Here is a 20,942-nt window from a genome sequence, read left to right as displayed (position 1 = left end):
CCTCTGAGCCTTATACAGGGAGCCAGTGGTAACAGAACCCCTATCCAGAGTGGCACAGAGAGAGAGAGGTATTTGTGGAGGGGGAGGAAGAGCGAGGAAAGTGCAGAAAAACAGGGAGAAGTAGTTTGTGGGGGGAAAGCTTGAATAAAATGTTGAGCCAATGCCAAACGTTTAGCCAAGTAAACCATTCACTTTGCATGGACAAGCAGAGTTCGAGGAATACTAACAATACTAACAGAACCCACGTTTTGTTTTCTTCCTTCTTTCCACATCTCAAGCGCTCTCTTGACATGTTAACCATGTTAACCTGACCCAGCTGTGCTTTGCGCTGGGTTCAAATATTGAATCTGGATTGCAAAGTCTAATTCTGTTCATTTCTATGCAGACAATTCCTTAGAAGAATGAAATATCACGTTTTACACAAAAAGTCTAATAAACACTTTATCCAGCAAGCAAGCACTTCATTATGCTAATGGTGGACTGTTTATGGTTTACCAAGGAATGTAGCAACTTAGCACATACAATCACTAATGTGTGTTTTACCCAACGAGTTGCGGTGTAAATTGGCATCCCACATTATATATATATATATATATATATATATATATATATATGCACTAATAATAAGAATAAGAATAATATATATGAATACATATTATATGTGTAAATATATTGTAAATAATACACACACACACATAGAGTTTAAATAAATGCAGTGTAGTGTAGCCAATTGGCATTATTACAGAATATATACTGTATATATATATATATATATATATATATATATATATACAAATGTCATGCTCCAAATGTCATTCATCCAATCAGATTTTAAAGGCATAATTCTTCTGAATTCACTGATACTTTGTACTCTGATGTGAATGTTCACATCCACTTTATTGGTAGACTTGTCTGTGGTAATTTTAGTAGTTAATTTTATAATTAATTTTTGAAATGCTATTACTCTGATGCATCTGAGTGCAGAGAGTGACTTTAATAATGATGTTAATTTAGTTTGGCTTGCCGTTCCACATTGCTGACATAAGAAAACAGAGCTGAGTTTATGAGATGATAATGGTATTTTGGCATGGGCACTAACTCCCAAAGTGCTATCTGAGCACACAAAAAAACTTCTGCATAAGATTCTCAGGCCTGACTAGGGCACCAAAGGTTTTACTAGCCTTCACAGCCAAGGTAATACCATCACTAGTACCACTTTCTGGTAAGGTCGTGTGGAGGATTTCTGCATATCTGTCAGGGTGGTCTGTTCTTTATCTGTGTGTTTACTGGGTCAGAGGCCATGTGAGGATTGAGTTGTTTGAATCTAAGTACAGATGTTGTTATGCTTGAATTTGTTTCATTGTATTATACACAATACTTGTGACCCATTTGTATGTGTGTTTGCATGTGTGAGAGAGAGAGATAGAATATGTCATTTTTTTGTCAGTATTCCATGCATGTGCACATATGTCTTTGTGCGTTTTTCTGCACCATGTGTGCTGTAAAAGTCATGACCCTTTGGGGACGGTGTTAGGAGGTTGGCTTTTAAAGATAGTAGTATTATTTTTAGTCCAAACACTTTGGGATTTAGTTGCACATACCAAACACCATCTACTCTGTCCTTATACTTTTGCATTCAAGACTTGCATGGTTTTTTATGTCTGGTTCCCACTGTTTAAAATGACCTCTGCTTGTTCATCATTTACAAGTTAGCGACAAGAGAGGATGCTTTTCCACGATAGAGCAATTTCTGCTGTGACTTGACTGCGTTTGCACTGATCTCTGCACCAGAGGACTAAATGAATATTTATGTGTATATTCATCTCCTGTTTTTATGTGGTGGGAATTTAAAGGAAGATTTCCCTGAGAGGATTTAATGTTTTGTGTATAGCTGATTTAATTTCAGATCTTATTAAAGTTAATGTTTCATTGTGCTCTCTCAGCTCTTTGGGTTTTATATATATATATTCCTCTCCCTCCCTACTTCCTTTTTATTTCCCTCTTTCTTCATGAGATGTTTCTTATTGGTTGTTATTACTTCCTTTGAGCGCTGGGCTGTTTTAGGCAGCGCTTTAATGAAGTAATGATGTTTGTGTCTTGGGCCGCAGACACGGAGGGTGAAATGAATGCAGTCCAGTAATTGCATGTTTTAGATTAGCATCTGCAGCCTGAGGTCTCACAGAGGGGCAGGAGAGAGGGAGCAGATGGGAGGAAGAGAGACAGACTGGGGGATGTAGGGAAGAAAGAGTGGGAAACTAAGTATGAATGGAAATGAGGTGCTTCTTGTTTCTTTTGAGTTGGTGACGAAGTTGGAATTCTAGTATTTGAAAAGAAAAGAGAACAGTTATAAACTGGATTTTAGTGGTGTTGGCCCTTGCAAAACTCACCATCATGACGCTTGTGTGTTTATATGCAGTTGCCAAAGTGTTATTGATGTGTTAGATGGCCAAACGTCTCTGATATTCTAGTCTCTAGATATGGCTTAAGTCCATCCTTCACTGTAAGTATATGGATGCATGTAAGTGTTAGTTATGTTCAAGCGAAAGTCTAATTGCTTAAATGAGTACACATCTCTTCAAGAAGCCGCATTATTCATATACTGAGCTTGATTTTATTGCCTTTTTGTTTTGAGGTCCCAGGGCCCCTGATGTACTTATTTGTAAAATGTTGAAATTAACAAATAAAATTTGAACATCCAATATAATATATTACATAATAGAATATATGAGGGGGGGGGTATAAAATGTGTAATGAATAATTAAAATGTACGATATTTAAATATAATTAGAAATAAATATAAGTATTACATTTACTGCTAATAATAATATTTATTATTATTATTATTATTATTATTATTATATGTAAACTAATACTTAAATATATTAGAAATATATTACTATATAACTGTATAACTAACTCTTTTGTTTCAATATTAATGTTGTTGTTGATGATGATAATATAAAAGGGTTATACATCAGAAATAAAAGCATTACATTTACAAATAAAAATACTATCAATAACAAAAAATATAATATTTATCGTTTCTATGATTATATGTAAATAAATAAATAAATATATATATAAAAAATAAATAAATATATTACTTAATGTACAACTGAAACTAATGTACAGCTAACCCAATGTTGTTAATAATAATTATTATTAATAATAATAATTATTATTATTAGTAGTAGTAGTAGTAGTAGTATATGGTTGTTGTGTATATCCTCTAATAAGAATTTGTCAGTTAAAGTTGTTTACGGTTTTATTTTTAAATCCCTAACCTATGTAATGTATAAGCATTAATAAAGAGTCTGTTTTGAGGACTAAATGAGTGAATAATGGGGTGCAGGGGTTGACTTTGGCCATTTAGGACCCTTTCATTAATGTGGCTGAGCTCCCAGATGGAAACATTTACAAGCAGAGGAGGAGTGGACCTCTGAGAGAGAGCGAGAGAGAACAGCACAGCACGACGGCAGAAAAAGATGAACACATACAGAGAGAGAAGAAAGGGGAACAGTATCAGCCATGCTGAAGGAGAGGAAACGCTCCCCTCCCTTCCTCAGTCACACACTCATGCTGAAGTTCTGCCCAAATAACGCTGTGTTCCTCTGATTCTGTTCTGCAACATGGAACTGGATGATCGTGTGCTATGTTTAATATGACTTTTAGTAAGGCTCATGTTGTTGAGCTTTCCTCTGGTGCTAAACTGAACCATATCCCAGAATTCTCCTGTGCAGCCTCTGAGCGAGTCCAGGCGTCTGAAGTCTGCTCTCATCTAATCGGGGTTCAGCCCTCCTCCCTACGTGACGACCCACAGAGGTCATTACCACGCTAGGCTGCATTATGGGTACTTTTGAAATGCTCAGCAGCCTTTCTGATTAGCCCCTGGTGTTGTGATCCTCACATGTGACAAAGCCAGAGGACGCTTTAAACCCTGTTATGAACTTCATCGAGCATTTGTAACCTAGAAATCAGGTTTATTTGTGTATTTTATTAAGTTTTAAAGGAAGTAACATCAAGAATAAATTTATGTTTAAAAGAAAAAAGTATAGTTGCTAAACAGTTTCTCTTTTCTTTCTCTCAGGTGCGTCATTCTAAGCGCAGCTGTGTGGGAAAAGCCATTATTCTGACAGGCCAACATGCTCCGACGGACACCGAGGTCCAGTTGTACCAGAGAGTCCTACAGCAGCAGGGGTATAGAGTGGATCAGGCCCGTTATGCAGAGACCAGCGCCTCACTCAGACAGGACAGGAGAGGTGAGAGGGGAACAATAACATCCTGTTTATATTTGGAATACTACTGTACTACTTACTGCACAGTATGCACTACACTGAATGCTGCCTATATTTGACTTCTAATATGTAAAAAATGTATGCATAATCAACACTTTAACCTATAGCATGATGCACGGTTATTACATGACCTAATTCAGAAAGCAGTGTCTGGTTATCAGCTCTTAACATACTGTACAGTAAATATGTTCATTTAGCTTTTTTAAAGGAGTAGTTCACCCAGAAATTAAAATGTACTTATCCACAGGCCATTCAAGATGTAGATGACTTTGTTTCTTCATCAAAAAAGATTTGGAGAGATTTAGCATTACATCACTTGCTCACCGATGGATCCTCTGCATCGTCAGAATGAGAGTCCAAACAACTGATAAAAACATCACAATAATCCACAAGTAATCCAAACAACTCCAGTCCATCAATTAATGTCTTGTGAGGTGAAAACTGTGTGTTCGTAGGAAACAAATTTTTGCTGAAGCTTTTAACTTTAAACTGTTGCTTCTGGCCAAATTCCATAATTTGAAATAACATTTTCTCCAGTGAAAAAGTCCATCCCCTGTTGTCCTCTCACATACAAATCCACAACATATTTGTTTAGAACTGTTTTCACTTGTAAACAGTGCTTAATCTGTGCATATTTCAATTCTAATTCAGACTAGATGACTTTTTCACTGGAGAAAGCATTATTATGGATGGAGGACTTGTATTTTAGCCAGAAGCAACAGTTTGAAATCAAAACATCTTACTGGTGAATTTGTTTATTAGAAACACGCAGATTTTTGCATCAACCAATGTTAATTGATGGACTGTAGTCATGTTGATTAATTGTGGATTATTATGATGTTTTTATCAGCTGTTTGGACTCTCATTCTGACGGCACTCATTCACTACAGGGAATCATTGGAGAGCAAGTGATGTAACGCTAAATTTCTCCAAATCTGTTCTGATGAAAAAAAATAAAAAATAAACTCATCTACATCTTGGATTGCCTGAGGGTTAGTCAGTTTTCAACAGGCTTTCTTTTTTGGGTGGACTATTCCTTTAATCCAATTTTGTGTTAAATCATGGTTGAAATTACTTAGGATTAATTTGCTGCAGTGGGAATGGAATCTCAAGTAAGTGCATTGAATTGTAGGATACAGTGTTCTGTGTAGTGTATTGTCACTGCATCGATATGTAATGTTTGATATGTAATAGGACATCTGTGTTTAATTATGCATACAGAACATTTGTATATAATACACAAAATGCATACTGCATACAAAATGTATACTAAAAATGTATACTAAAAATATGATGTTAATGTGCTGTTGAGAACATAACAGCAGCACACATATGCATTCATGTATGGGCTCAGGACAGATTGGGTATGTTTAGACGGGCATGCTACCAACTTCTATTTTTGCACCACATATCGCAGTATGCAAATTTTCTGGATGCATGGAATGCCTGATGTGAACTAAATTCACCAAAATGTGTGGTATATAACCTAAGCATGCTGCAAATGCAATGCAATACACTTGACTTAACCATCTGTTTCTAATGAGAAGAATGAACTGGAAGGCATGTCAATAATAAATAGCCCTGTAATTGTATTTATTACATTGTATTCCCCTTATTTGATTGAAATACATTTTTGTTTAAATGAAATTTTGAACTAAATTAAAAATGTGAAATAATTGTTTATTTCCAAGACAGATGTCATTTGACAACAATGAAGCATACTACTGTTTGATATAATTATTGTTGAATAATTGTTGAATTTTTTTGTGAGTATGCAGTACACAGTACATACTGTATAGTATGTAGTATGCAAATATTCCAACCACTCTGATTTTATTTTACCTTTGTGTGTTTTTAGCAATGTTTTGTGTGTATTATGTGAGGTATCATTGGTTGATCTCCAGGGACAATGGTCAAATATAGTTTAGTGGTCATTATACAAAAATATTTGACCGCAGAATGCTGCTATTGACCAATCAGAATGAAGTAATCCTGAGAGCCGTGTAATAAATTGCACTGTTGTGTGCTGCTGGCTTGTGATCTCAGAAGTTTGTTTTTCCCGTCCACTGTCAGGTGGTTCGGGGGTTAATTTGGTCTCCAGCTCAGTTTAAGCACTGCTACACGGTCACATCTGGGGTCCTAAAACCTTCCTCCCCTCCTCCTCCAGGTCGTGACTGGACACAGAGAGGTGATTGAGATGGAGGCCTCTAACATGAACTGTGCCGTTTAGTTTCTGTGAATGTTTTTCACGTACATAGCGCCGACCATTGTTACTTGGTTATGCCATATTCATCCTGAAATGTATATAGATGCATAAACTAGTATTATGCAACTGTATTACCACAAATTGAGATTTATTGAGATTATTACCTCAAATAGAGCTGTTATTTTGAGCCCTTTCTTCAATATAAACAAACTTTTTTTTTTTTCCAAAAGTATTTTGACTTTGAAAACCACAATTCCTGAATGAAGTATGTAATGGCACATTATTGTGGATGAAAAAAATACCAAGTCCAAACATCTTCTGAGATCATTAGTGAAAATGTTTCTGATGTACATTTTTCCAGTTGAATACACATTTTGACAAATTATGTACCAGCATAACAATATAAGTAAGAAGTTTTACTTCTGTATTTTACATCATCATCTCATTTTACATCATATCATTGGATTTACAATTATTTGGTGGTGGTGGTGTTCTTTGCTTTAAAGGTACTAAAATTGCTTTAGGTTTCAGGATTAAATTTGGTTCACAGATTTTATTTTATTTTTCAGTTTAATTTATTTTAGTAGAGGCCATATGTGTATTATGTGATGAAACAAGCAGGTGTTTGTTTGCCGCTGCGGACAAAGACAGGTTGTCGACAGCTGTCAGTCAGATTGATGGGCTGGCCTGCAGACACATCAAAAACTTTGAGGTCATCGGGCCAACAGCTAGCTCCACCCAAACAACTTTACCAGAACCATACACAGAAATACTGCTGATAAAACACACACTCATCTATGCAGGAACGCTGGACGCATCAGCGAGCCTTCCAGTGCTTTCCATTACCGACCCATTAAACATCTCAGATAGCGTGTGTGTGTATGCATGTGTGTAAAAGGTTTAATGATCGTAGATTTACACGTGGTGACAGTTATATAGTCAGTACAGACCTTACCAGTAGAGATGCTTATTTAACTATGGGCTGTTTGGTATGCATTACTTATAAACTGTAGTCTAAGCTTTGGCCTGGAACACCACAGGAAAAGCAGAAACATTAAAATGCATTGAACTGATTAGAAATGATGAGCTGTTAACAGCACTATCTGAACATAGAATGAGCTGAAATTATCCTGATTGTATCAGGAGGGACATGAAGGCTGATTTCCCATGATTCCCTTTGGCTATGAACAGTACTTCCTGTTGTTTGGGCTGGGACGGCACTCAGGCACAAATGTTTGGACTTTATGCCAAATACACACCAGCCCATTTCCTGGAGCGATGCTGAGCACCACAATAACTACCAGATGTGCTTTTTCCAGTCTCTCTCTCTCTCTCTCTCTCTCGCTCAAAGAATTTGATGTTTTATTAACTCAATAAACAATGGTTCACATTTCTAAAGCATTAAACATTACATGTGCACATACGCATTTAATTTAATTTAAATTAAGTAGAATATGTTCCTGAATCAACATCCTTTTGGTTGGATTAGTTAGTTGGAATTTATTTATTTATTTGTTTATTTATTTAGTATTTTGGGTTGGTTAATCAAGGCAGTATATATTACATTTAACAGCTGTCATGTACTGAAGCATGTGCCATAATATATTCAGTTTGAAGTGGGCTGATCATATTGTGACTTCTAGATGGCTAATTGGGCCTCTGAACCTCTGGTCTGGAATTTGGTGAATTAAAACGGCACTCATAAATCATACGTTTTTGTATGCAGAGAGGTTGTGTAGGGGGCTATGAGTCTTTGATGTCTTGTCGAAACCATGAATGTCCCTCTTTTAATTCAAAGCTGCATAAAAGAAATTAAAAAGTTGAAAGAATGTCATTGTCAAGTATAGATGAAGGCAATCTTACAGCGAAAGGAAAATTGGCTGTGCTTCAGTTTCTTCCTGACTGCGCGTATAGTGTTGCCACAGCATTATGTAATCCACTTTTGTCCTCATTTTTAGGACTGTAAAAGGACTTCACAACTATTGGCCGTCTTTAATATAAGAGCGAAGATTTTTCCAAGTTTAAAGCTTTCTTCCTTACTTAAGGTTTTGTGTTGCTTTTTACAGTGTTTACTTAGCTATACTTTGGGGATTATTGTCCCCAGAAGTGAGCTAAATATGACAAAACCTCCCTTTGGGGACATTCAGGGATGTCCTAATTTGGAAAAACTATTTATCAATAAAGTTATGGTATTTCAACATTTCCATCAGAAATGTCTTACACAAGTAAGTAAATAAATATTACATTTAATAATTAGAATAATTGATTATTATTATTATTATATGGGAACAGATATGTCCTCATTTGTAATAAATAAAAGTAATATTTTCTGTTGAAACACGTCTTAAACTTATGTAAAGATATTATTTTATTTTATTTTAATAGCTGATATGTTGCTGCCTATATATTATTAAACAGTTGTTTATGGTTAGGGTTTGTATTTGTGTGTAGTTGTAATTATAATGAACTTTAAAAAATGTCCTCATTTAGATCACCAAGAAAGTGTGTGTGTGTGCGTGTGTGTGTGTGTGTGTGTGTGCGTGTGCGTGTGCGCTCCTTAATCCTTTGTTTTTGGCAAACTGTCATCAGCACATAGTTGGTGCTGATCTTGCCATCTTTTTTCTTGCTTTTATTTCTTCATCTCTCGCTAAATATATTCTCCCTTGAACACAGATGGAAGAGACTGGTCCGTCTTGATATGCCTAAAGGGCTCTGAAAAAAGTTGCCTGCGAAAAATCAACTTCGCCCATCCACAGCATCGCCAGAGGGTAAGACCACCCACTCCCTATAGCCGACTGCAATCACAGCCAGCGCTCTTGAAGACATTCCTGTTTATGATGCAATGTAATGCACAATAATTTGAAAAATATGGCGCATTATAGATCTGACACTGAGAAGGAAAAGCAAACAAACGCCAAGTGCTAATGCCAAATGCTTTTTGTTTGAAATGCATGTGAAATAAGATATGATCCAGAGATTCAAAGGGAATGTTTATAGAAACCAGGACGCAATAAAACATTCCAGCATCCTCATCTACTCTGAGCTCATGCTCTAAATGAAGAAAACCCGTATATAAGAACTCTCGTATTTTACTTACGATTCATCTGAAACCTGTATTTAGTAATGCTCATATAATGATCAGATTTGTTTAAATATCCCAGCTGTTGTGAGTCTCCTGGGCCAGTTATAGTTCTGGATGTGATCCAAGAACAACTGCTACTTACTGTCTCTGCTATTAAATCACTCTCGTTCGTAAGCCGTTAGTCATCTCACTGGATCTTAAGCCATTACTGAAAGACGACTGTTTTAAATTATTTTAATCTATCCATCATGGTGGTCTTCATTAAACTCTGACCTCTGATCCCTCCGGGGTCAAATCTTCTCACAGGTTAACATAATTCCAGCCTTTGCCGGAGCGTTTCTGGACATGGGCGGAGTCTGCCGGTTTTTGACGGACAGCCAGCTGTCAGGTGAGCAGAAATGTTCTAAACATTTCTTTAACACAGATACTGAGATAAGTGTAAAAGTGTGGTCCGCAGAATCGGATGCTGTGCTTCAAGACTGCTTTAACACCACTAGCTGGGAAGTTTTTAAGGATGCTGCTAGACGTGAGGACAGTACTGTTGATCTAGATGATTACACGTCAGCTGTAATCTACATTAGTATATGAAATACAGATTTCTGGTGTGAAACTCTAGATAGCGCAGTCCGATAGGTCTAACTCAATCTGACCTAATAACATCATTATCACATGGCACAGCTGATTGGTTCTCTCCTGTATCGGTAGCCAATGACCTCGCTTCTCAACATTCAAGTAGATGACTAGTGCTTGCCGTAGCAGTTGCAGCTTGCTTCAGAAACCCTCCACCTTCCCCAGCTCCACCTGTATAGATCTGCTACGAGGTGATTCATGTGTGCTATATGGGGGTTATTTCATGTATGTTATATTTGCAGCAGCAATATTTATTACATGCTCACAGCAGCATGTTGTGGATGTATTGTCAGTAGCAAGTCTCTGTACTTGCTCTGCCGCAGCAGCAGCGTAGCAGATCTATTCTGCCAAGACCAAATACATTAACATTGTCATGTACATTACCATGTCAATCCCTCAGAGAGTTGTCATGACAGAACCAATAATACAGAACCTTCTAAGAAGATCCGGACATTTCCTAATCAAAAACCCTGGATAAACGGTGAAGTTCGATCCTTGCTGCGCACACGCTCTGCTGCATTTGTTATAGGTAATGCCGTCGACTACAAGAAGGCCAGGTACGATTTTCGAAGAGCCATTAGGAATGCCAAGAGAGATTACAGCCTGAGACTTGAGCATCACTGCACCACTACGGACACCCGGCGCATGTGGCAGGGATTACAGAATATCACAGACTATCAGAGCAAGGGCAGGTATGAGAACACTGACGACAGCTTTACACCCGACGAATTCAATGAATTCTTTGCACACTTTGAGGCTTCCAACAACAAACCAGCAGACATCGGTTCCGTCGAAAGGAACGCAGAGAGCTCACCGTCATTTACGATTTCATCTGAAGTAGTGGCAAAGACTTTCAGAAAAATAAACACATGGAAATCAGCCAGCCCAGACAACATCCCCGGTCGGGTCCTGCTTTTGTCATTTTTTATTTCTATTTAGCTTTAATTTCAATTTCAATTAAATTTTCAGTTTAAGTACTTATTAAACTTATTTCAATTAGTGTGCAACATTTTTTTAAGTTTAAGTTTTTCTAATTTTATCTAATACTTATGCTTTATCTTGTTTCAGTTATATTTCAATTACCCAAAATGATTTTTAATAGTTTTAGTAAACAATAACAGCACTGAATCCAAAACAACCTCTTTGGACTCCATTGGCTTTCATTAGATGAACAAAAACATTTCTTAAAAATTCCTTTTGTGATAATCCTTGTAATAAAGCATTGGCACATTTAAATTGGTTAAAAAGTCCATTCTAAATTTAACAGATGTCTCCGACAGTGTGTGTGTGTGTGTGACGCACTTCTGTCAGGTGCATATTGGAGCGTTTTAAGCGTGTCTCTGTAATTACTTATAAAGGTCAGTGTCAAGGGTAATATGGAGTAACTCTCTGCTGCAGGGATAATTAAAGGTAAGTGCACATCATAAATGCCATTTAATAACAGCCATAGTGAGTTATCTTTTCTTCAGAGAGTCACTTTTTTCTTATATGTCAGAACGCTGCGTTACAAAGCTCTTTGAACTTGATCACGCTTAATTTTACTGCTTTGAACCAATCATGATCATCACTTCTGAAAGACCTCAAAGGAGAAGGATAACAGTGCCTACGTTTTGTTGCAATAATGACCGATTTTTCACCCGCTGCCCCTGCGGCATCAAGACCACCCAGCTTCAGAAAAGGAGGCTTTGTCTCCGACTCTGAAACAATATTGTCCTTCCTGTTGGCCTGACGCCCACAGAAACACAAACGATTGAGTCCTGGTGTTTGGGGTTTGGCTAGGCCAGGTTGTGTCCTCTTTACAATGGCATCTGAAGACAGGCGTACTGTAGAGTGCACAAATATACACATGACATGGACGGGGTCAGTGACCAAGTTGAATATAAACTCCGCATAGCTCACACACTTGGGTTGGGAGTGACCGTCCGGGACTTTGGCAGAAGCACGGGTTACTGAGATCCTAATGTTTTTCCAAGTCTTTGGTTGGGGTCTGAAATGGGGCCCAAGGCTGGTGTGGTGTGTGGTTTAACTGAAGGTTTGGAGACATGTTTGAGAAAGTATTAAGTATTGCTTCAGTTGTATGGTGTGGTGACATCCTTTCTCTGAGGCTGGAGAGACGTATGTGTGTGTTTCTGATTAAATGGTGACACAGTGATTGGAAACAGTGAAGGATTTTTCATTTGCACAGCAGTGCCAGATCACCACCCACTTACTCAGAAATGCTGAGCTGTGCATGTGCTGATATGAGGACTAGTAAACACAAATATATGCACACTGCACACACATTGACTTCTGTTTATCTTGAAATAGGATAATAATAATTGCGATCAAGTGATCCTATAACCACAAATAGTGATCTGGGTCTAGCAATGGTACCTACAATGCCACAAATACAAACCCAGAGAACGCCAAAATTTCCTGTGACTTATCATTTTTTGACTACTTTGGACAAAAACTGGAAGTGGAAGCCCCCCCATTGGTTTTATGTCACTTCTATGTAACCAAAAGTGCAACTTTTTAAAGTTTTTTTTTAAATACTTTTATTCAGCAAGGATGTGTTAAATTGATAGTGAAAGTGACAGTAAATAGTTAATAGTGTTGTAAAATAGTAAAAACGTTTATATTTGTTACAAAAATATATAATTTTTCAAATAATTGTTCTTTTGAGCTTTTCATTTGACAAGGAATCCTGAAAAAAGTATCAGTTTTCACAAAAATATTAAGCAGCACAACTATTTTTGACAATTTTATTACAATATAATAATAAGTGTTTCTTGAGCAGTAAATAAGCATATTTGAATAATTTCTGAAGGATCATGTGACACTGAAGACTGTAGTAATAATGCTGAAAATTCAGCATTGCCATCACATGAATACATTTTATATTTTAAAATATATTTAAAAAGAAAACAGGTATTTTAAATTGTAATAATCATTCATAATATCACTTATTTTACTGTATTGTCTTGGTGAGCATAGGAGACTTTGTTCAAAAACATGTAAAAATTGACCTTGTTTTAACCAAATTCTGAGGCAAAACGGCACAACTTTATGGTGAGATGCAATCCCAGAATGCATTGCGACACTGAAAGTCATTTCAACATGGTGGACGAATTAAGAAAAATGTAAATTATGAAAAAACCTTAACTTTTTTTAACCTAATATTTGTGTGTGCTATGTATTTGTATGCTAAGACTAGCATGCGGTTAGCTTAGTCTAAAATTCTGTTGAAATTATTTGTAATTAAAGTCTCTTGTGCGCTTCACATTTGTTTTGCAGAGTTACTGCCTATGTAGAGCATTCAAAGTCAGTTACTGTTACTACCTATGTAGACAGTTAGAAGTAAGGCAGCTCACTATGTTTTAGAACAGAGCTGCAGTTTACTTATCACAGAAGCTAAACCTGCATGTGAGAAACGTGGCTGAACTCAATGATTTAGTAACGTGGTATCTCTAGACACATGTCTGGAGGTCTTTGTGGAAAGAATTTAAGTAGCTTTGGCCTTCATGTCGATACATGTGCTATGTGTCATCCTCACAGAGGAAATCAGTGTGCCTGAACTCAGACTTTATCCACTTCTCCCGTCTGTTTTCCATCTCAGGAGTGACATTACCAATACTTCCTTCTGCCTGCGCTTTTTCCATATCTCCACAAGAGGGAACCCCAAATGCCGCTGAAGATGAATGGTACGTCAAGTCACATCTGAAGGAATTTGCCAACCAAAAATGTTGCAATGTCAAGCGTTATTGTGACTGTATCCTACAGGAGGCAGCCAATCACACACAGCCGCTCGGACAATCAGGACCTAAATGCCACCGTAAACGTATACGTCCTGGTTACCTCGGCAACACCGCTGACCGCTTTTGTCCACCGCACAGTCTTGGTCGAAACCCTCTTGGATAAAACTAGTTATGCCACCGAGGTAAGAAAGCACTTGAGTGAGAGCTGTAAAACAATTACAGTGAAAATAAAACAATATCTGCGTCTCAATTCTCAAATGAGCTTAGAAATGATTATTAGGTGCCTTTTAGCTATTTCAATAAGCATTTGTATTTTTAAATCAGATCAGATGAGATTTTTCCAGTCTTTATATTGCAGTTTGGATCCCTGTGCTGCCGTTTACTGATGATGAAGGCTTGGCTAAGTATTCCCCATGTGATGTTCCCCAAGTATTCCTCCACAGCTGCGAAACACCGCTCTTATTGCAGTTTAACACTGTGTGTGTGTGTGTTTGTGTGTGATGCCAGATTACTGAAGAGGCTTCAGTCACAGTCTTGTAAACAGCTGGAGGGCACATTGAGATCTAATAAGACACAGATCATGTTTACTGAGTTTCAAGGGTTGATAAAAGAGCCCTGACAAACAAGCAGATCACTATAAAGTCTTCATAAAAGTCTGCTCATTCCCCTCTAGTGTTGGTGTGTGAGTATATAGAGCACATCTTATGCAAAATGTAGTGTGTGCGACAGTGTGTGTCCTTGTGACAAATCTTCCCTTTGGTGACATCCTCATTAGAAGTAAATAATAAAGCTATATAATAGGCTATAAACTAAATTTATATATGGGTCAAAGATGAGATACCCCATTTTGGTGACTGCTTCAAAATAAAGTGTGTACTTTACTAGATAAAATGTCAAAATATGGGAGAAATAATGTTCCAATATCATTTAGCATAAAATTTTTATGGAAAAATGAAACATTTATTCTGACCTGTACTTAATAAAATATATAAAAGAATATCATAAGATCATATGATCATAATATTATTTTATATTTTAAATGATTAAAAACTTCTTGCTGACAAATGGGTAAAACCTAGTGGTTTGAAGGATAGTGGCAAAGATGGGTAAAGATTTAAAATGACAATTAATTAGTATTTTAGGGTTGCACTGTGATCCTTAGTTAATTAGTATTTAAGTGTCTTTTAATGTCATCTAATGATTTTTGTTCTAAATATGCCTGACAAGATTTTTTTATGGTATACAAACTACTGTTACACTGAATGACTTTTTTTTTTCTGCTGTAAATAATGGTAAAAATATATTCTTTTTTGCTCAGAGAAAAATAAAATTAAACAGGGCACATTCTAAACTTTTATTGTTTTGGTGCTTGAAAAACCCTTTTTGTCTTTGACCCATATGTACAAATCAATTGATTTCCATAGTTTATTACCCGTTGTCTGTAGTAATGTGTAGTACTAGACTATTGTTCTTCTGCTGCCCTCTAATGATAGCTCTCTCTCATCACTTTTCTGTTTAGCTCTTTAGCTTCCTCTATCTGCCTATTGTTCAATGGAAAGGTTTCTCTGACATGACTTAATGTGTTGATGCTAGTATATGTACAAATCACTCACAAAGTTAACACAATACATACTAATATTTGTAGTACTCACAAACATTCTTAAAATCTAAATTTGAGATGTATTAAAGTGGCTATTGACAGCATAGGCCCAACACTATGCAAAATTATTAACAGGACATAATCGTAATAGGTAAATTGACAGTTTTTGACTTCAAAATAGCTACTTTATAGCTATACAACTGATTTACCCAGAAATGAACATTTGAATATGAAATTTTAAGTGACCCCTAACTGTCAACAAGTCTCAGTATGGTTTGTGTCACCACCTAGTGGTTATCGAGTTATACAGGATAAATCTCTTGTCCATGTTTGAGAGTTTTTGTCTTAGTTGCTGTATCTGCGGCTGTAGAGGTAAGCATGTCTGTCAGTGTTAAGTCAGTATTGATGAGCAGTAGTTGTAGTGTAGAAATCTGTTTAGAGAGGCTGAATGAAGTAATGAGATCTCTCTGTTTGCCTCTCAGCTGTGAGTTTATGTACTGTGTCAGGTTGATTTCTTTCTTTCAGTTGCAGGTATTCTTTAGAGAAAGACTGGGTCCTGATCTCTCTCATCAGGCCGTTGAGCACATGAATCACATCATCAGTGACATCCTGAAAGCTGCTCTATTAACCACAAAGGAGAGCAGCTCCTCGCCCAGGTCAAAAACACACACTTCAACCAGAAAATAGCCACATTTTTAAAAAGGAAACAATTTTTATGCACATTTTTAAAAAGCATATTTGTTGTTATATAAACCTGAATGTGTAAAAGTGTTTTTTTTTTTTCTTGTAGATGTCAGCTTTGTTTTCAGTTAATGACCTTCTCATTGCACTATAACTCTTCTCTTCATCCAGTAGTGGTGAAGGTAAGAATAAATACTGATTTTGAATTGTGTTTGGTAAGGACAGAGGTGTAAAAATGATTTTAACTGTAGATGATTTGCCATGCATGCTCTCAATATGACCACTAGATGGCAGCATATTAATACACTTTCACATTTATTATTGGGTCTGCTCTCTTTCTGTCTCAGCTTCAGACTGATCTACACTTTGACGGAATGAAGGACCCTCACTTTGACGGACAGATAGCCAAAGAGTATATGCTGGAGGATGTGCTGAAACTGCTTTTCCCAGCATGCAACAGCGAGGCTGTGGAGCCCACTTTGCCATTTAGGAAACAGGAAGTGAATAAAAAGGTAAAACTTACTTCAGTTTTTCCTGATATTATGATGTGCAAGTAAACTGTTTAATACAATTTTTCATTTATTTTTTACATTTTTTTAATGGATGTAAGAAAGGACGCAAGTCCATTCAAACATGATTCAATTACTGAAGATATTGTAGAAATATGATAAATTTATTCTTTGATGGGGGAGAAATGTCCAATGACAAGTTTTAATAAGATAAAGTTTGTTTTCGGTTAGTCTAACCTTAACATGTTTGCCCCATGATGCAACTCGCACCATGTAAAATAAAACGGCGTTGTTGTTTTTTTTTTTAGGACACTGATGTGACTGCAACATTTCTATTAAATAGAAAACGTTCATGAAACATGAGCAAAACAAATTCATGAACCCATGCTTGTTTCTCTCACTCTCACACAATATTTGTGTCCGTTAAGAAACCTGATAAAATCTACAGGCCTGTGGAGTGATTATTTTATTTTAGACATTATTATTATTAATGTTAATAATACATTTTAATTTACAATCAAATAAACTGCTGTCAAGTAAACTTTTGCGTTTTCCTGTAGAAATAAATGTCAGAATAGCATTTCAAAATAGTTGCTTTTTTTTCCTACAGAAAACTTGGTTAAATTGAAAATAAAATTTCCTTTTACATTTTAATTGTATACATGGTAAATTTAGCAACTTTATTTATGTATTTATTTAATGGTGGAGTCAGTGAAAATATAGACAATTCATTTTAATCCAGTTTTATAAATGGTTAGCTGAGACATTTCTTCTGCCTGTGTTTCATGAATGAGGCCCATTTAATAATAAGTGAATTAAAATGTCAAATCAATAATTTCCCATGCTATACAAACCGTCAATTTGTATTTATTTTGTTCCATTTCCTTTTCATTTTTTGTTGCTCTGTGAAGTACAGTCATTTTTAATGCATATCAAGAGCTTTCATTGTTGTGGTCTATTTATTTGAACATGTCATGCAGTATGGTGACTGTGAAGGGCCAAACGGTCTGTGTCTGCCTCCAGATGAGATGCATTTATTGCGACAGTTTAATCAGCACCTCAAGAGACCAGGACCCTTTCAGCTGGTAAAGATACATTTTATGCACGTTTAAAGATACTTGTAGCATATTGATGACTTCAAAGCTTATTAATATGGACTAACCGGCACAAATTGATTTAATGTAATGTTAAATCGGACTTGTTTAAAGGCTTCATGTAAAATTATCACATGATAAACATGTAAGTCCTTATTGTGCATTTTTGTCTGTTAAGTGAATCGAGTGTGTGTGTGTGTTGGCAGCTCTACCCTATATCTCCTCTTCCTGATGATCTCCACCATGATCTAATCCAGACAGAGTCCCTCAGCGCACAGGATTATGGATGGAGACCAGCTCTCATGGCCTTGCTCCAAGAGCTCAGCCTTTACTACACGAGAAAACATCAGACCGAAAGGTTACACACACACACACTTACACAACACAACACATTTGCAGATTCTCAAGATCATATCATCAAACCTTATTTTCTCCAGCGATGAGATGAGTTATGCTGCAGGCATGCAAAAATCCTGCAACAGTCCAGAGATAATATCATTCACAAAACAGTATTTTATATTCAGTCATTCTTGGTGTCCTGTTGATTTAAGCTTGTGGTGTTTGGGTTACCTGCTGTCCAGTCAAAACATTTATTTTTACAGTTTTTCACCACACAATAACTCCCAAACCTCCTGATGTCTTCATTTTATATATTCATTTTATTTTGTTTTTAATTTTCTCACTCTCACACACTATCTTTCTCTGTTAAGAAAAGGAGAAAAACAGACGCCCTATTGAGTGATGATTATTATTATTATTATTATTAATTTACAGTCAAAAAAGTGCTGTCAAATAGACATTTGCATTTTCCTGCAAAAGTATAGTAAGAATAGCATAATTTCAGATATGTTCACATTAAAATTACTTTTTAATTTTACTTTACTTTTTAAGGTTCCTTTTGCCTTTTCTAAAGAATACCTAATGTTAAATTAAAATGTAAATGTATATATATGTGACATTTTAATATCAGGAACTGTTTTTTTTATTTTATTTTATTATTTAATTTTATGCCAGTGGAAAATATAGACAATTCAAGTAGAAATCTGTAAAAAAAAACAAAAAAAAACTTATTGATACCCTTGGTATCTGTGATGATTGGGATTGTGTGTATGCTGGATGGTGGGACGTAAATTATCTGCATCTGTCTGGCAGGACGGGAATCCAAATCCAAACTCCATTGCACAATGATATAACGGTCTTTGAGCATCTTACTTCACTGAGGAATGATTGATTGCCTCTCAAACAAATTAAGACACTTTTTCAAGCCAGCACTGATTGTTTTAAATGTTAAAAGGTAGATGGAAAAGCCATAAAAGGCTCGCTTTTTGCTATTCCTGGAAAAAAAAATCTAATAACGTCCCATGCTACCAATCATCTGCATTTAACAGACCATTGTAGAGCACTTGTTGAGTGTCCTACTAAAAATTGCTGTGATTTCTGTAATTCCAACAGCTTGGACGACCCAAAGAGCCCAGAGGCATCAGACCCGCTGTCAAGAAAAGGCAAGTAGCATGTGGTAACATATTAGCCTGACTATATGAACTACAAATACACATTTGATTTGTTTTTATAAAGCACCAACTGTTTGTACTTAATAAGAAAATGAAATAAAACTGTTAAATACTCCTGTTTTCAAGGGAGGTGTGTTGATCCCCACCTGAGGCAGTTGTACACAGACCCTCCATTGGTGCTGATGCCAGTGTTTAACGCGCTGGAGAAGCAATATCGAGCCGAGGTTCCGTTTGATGTGATCACCGTTCGCATCCGGCCAGAACCAGTCAGCCCACACTGCCACATTCACCTGGACGAACATCGTGGACCCAGGTAAACCAAACACTAATGGCATAACCACAAACTCAGCTGCCAGATAGTAGAATTAAATACTGTGGCATTAAAATTTAGCCTTACAGATTAAGTTTAGTGGATAAAAACATGAAATCTTGACTGTATGGGCTATGCAGGCATGCAGTCAGTGTTGTAAAACACAGCATCTTGAGCTGGGAAACAATGAACAAAGGGTCTGCGGTACGGTAATGTCGTCGCTGCCTTTTCTTAGTAATCAGATCTGGCTTCTTATGTGTCAGCTCAAACTCACTTCATCGTTTGATTGATTCATCAGATTAATTTCTGAATTTGCTTTCCTATGCCCGGCGAGTCACACACATACATGTAAAATCCCTGATTACTGCCTATTAGACTCTGTTACAGCCTGTAATCTCTAATACTCACAGGGGAAAAAAGCTTTTACATATTTAAAGCTGACCCTGACCCAGGATTACGACAGGAGGTTGAAGTATTGACCATTTAATTGCTGTTTAATAAAGAACTTTTATGATAAAAAAATAAATAAAAAAATATTATGGCCATGAAAAATAAATTATTGTTAGTGAGAGATTAAATTAAATTATTAAAATTACACTAAATTTTTAGTGAGAGAATATATAAACTACATAAAATTAGGTAAAATGAATAATGTATATGTTAATGATAGATAGAAAGATCGATAGATAGATAGATAGATAGATAATATTGTTTAAAATACTTAAATTGTAATTCAGTTATTCTGCGTTCAGTTTTTTATTGAAAACTGTCTGATGTTTTGTCAGACAACTTGTAAAATGTCTAAATTATTTTATTTAAAACCAAATATTGTAATTATAATAATTTCATAAAGTTAACATTTTGTACTAAAAATCTATGAAATGTTATCAACTATTTAATTATTTTAAATGACTTAATCAACCTGAATTAATTAGATTATACCGTGAAAGTAATGGCTTAGATCACATAAATAACAAGCGTTTCAGACAAAAGACTAAATAGTAGGGCTGCACGATAAATCGCATGCGATATTTAACGCGCATCTTATCAGTGAAGCCGGTTCTGTAATCAGCGGTAAATCTCCATCACCTGCGGGCTTTCACATTGAGCAGCATTAACTACACAGAGCCGTTGTTCACTGAGGAGCTGTGCAAAAAATCGCGCGAATATGAACGTGGTTTTGCGCAGCTCGTTAGTGAACAACGGCTCTGTGTAGTTAATGCTGCTCAATGTGAAAGCCCGCAGGTGATGGAGATTTACCGCTGATTACAGAACCGGCTTCACTGA

At 36.3% G+C, this 20,942-nt stretch overlaps 1 protein-coding gene across 2 annotated transcripts in view; it reads left to right on the top strand.

Moving 5' to 3' along the window:
• Window positions 1-20,942, top strand: part of LOC107658798 (cadherin-like and PC-esterase domain-containing protein 1) — a 61,030-nt gene that overhangs the window by 6,354 nt on the left and 33,734 nt on the right. For both annotated transcript variants that reach the window (XM_016447448.1, XM_016447447.1), the window contains exons 2-13: window positions 4,088-4,259; window positions 9,175-9,269; window positions 9,890-9,971; window positions 13,812-13,896; window positions 13,976-14,132; window positions 16,076-16,206; window positions 16,341-16,413; window positions 16,579-16,743; window positions 17,721-17,825; window positions 18,041-18,192; window positions 19,287-19,336; window positions 19,472-19,658. In XM_016447448.1, coding sequence (XP_016302934.1) covers window positions 4,088-4,259; window positions 9,175-9,269; window positions 9,890-9,971; window positions 13,812-13,896; window positions 13,976-14,132; window positions 16,076-16,206; window positions 16,341-16,413; window positions 16,579-16,743; window positions 17,721-17,825; window positions 18,041-18,192; window positions 19,287-19,336; window positions 19,472-19,658 — 1,454 coding nt within the window. The remainder of the gene's footprint in view (window positions 1-4,087; window positions 4,260-9,174; window positions 9,270-9,889; window positions 9,972-13,811; window positions 13,897-13,975; window positions 14,133-16,075; window positions 16,207-16,340; window positions 16,414-16,578; window positions 16,744-17,720; window positions 17,826-18,040; window positions 18,193-19,286; window positions 19,337-19,471; window positions 19,659-20,942) is intronic.

The sequence above is a fragment of the Sinocyclocheilus anshuiensis genome, unplaced genomic scaffold, assembly GCF_001515605.1.
Source record: "Sinocyclocheilus anshuiensis isolate Anshui unplaced genomic scaffold, SAMN03320099.WGS_v1.1 scaffold283, whole genome shotgun sequence".
Lineage (NCBI taxonomy): Eukaryota > Metazoa > Chordata > Actinopteri > Cypriniformes > Cyprinidae > Sinocyclocheilus > Sinocyclocheilus anshuiensis.
The sequence above is the reverse complement of the archived record's forward strand: the minus strand, read 5'-3'. Positions and strand labels throughout refer to the sequence as shown.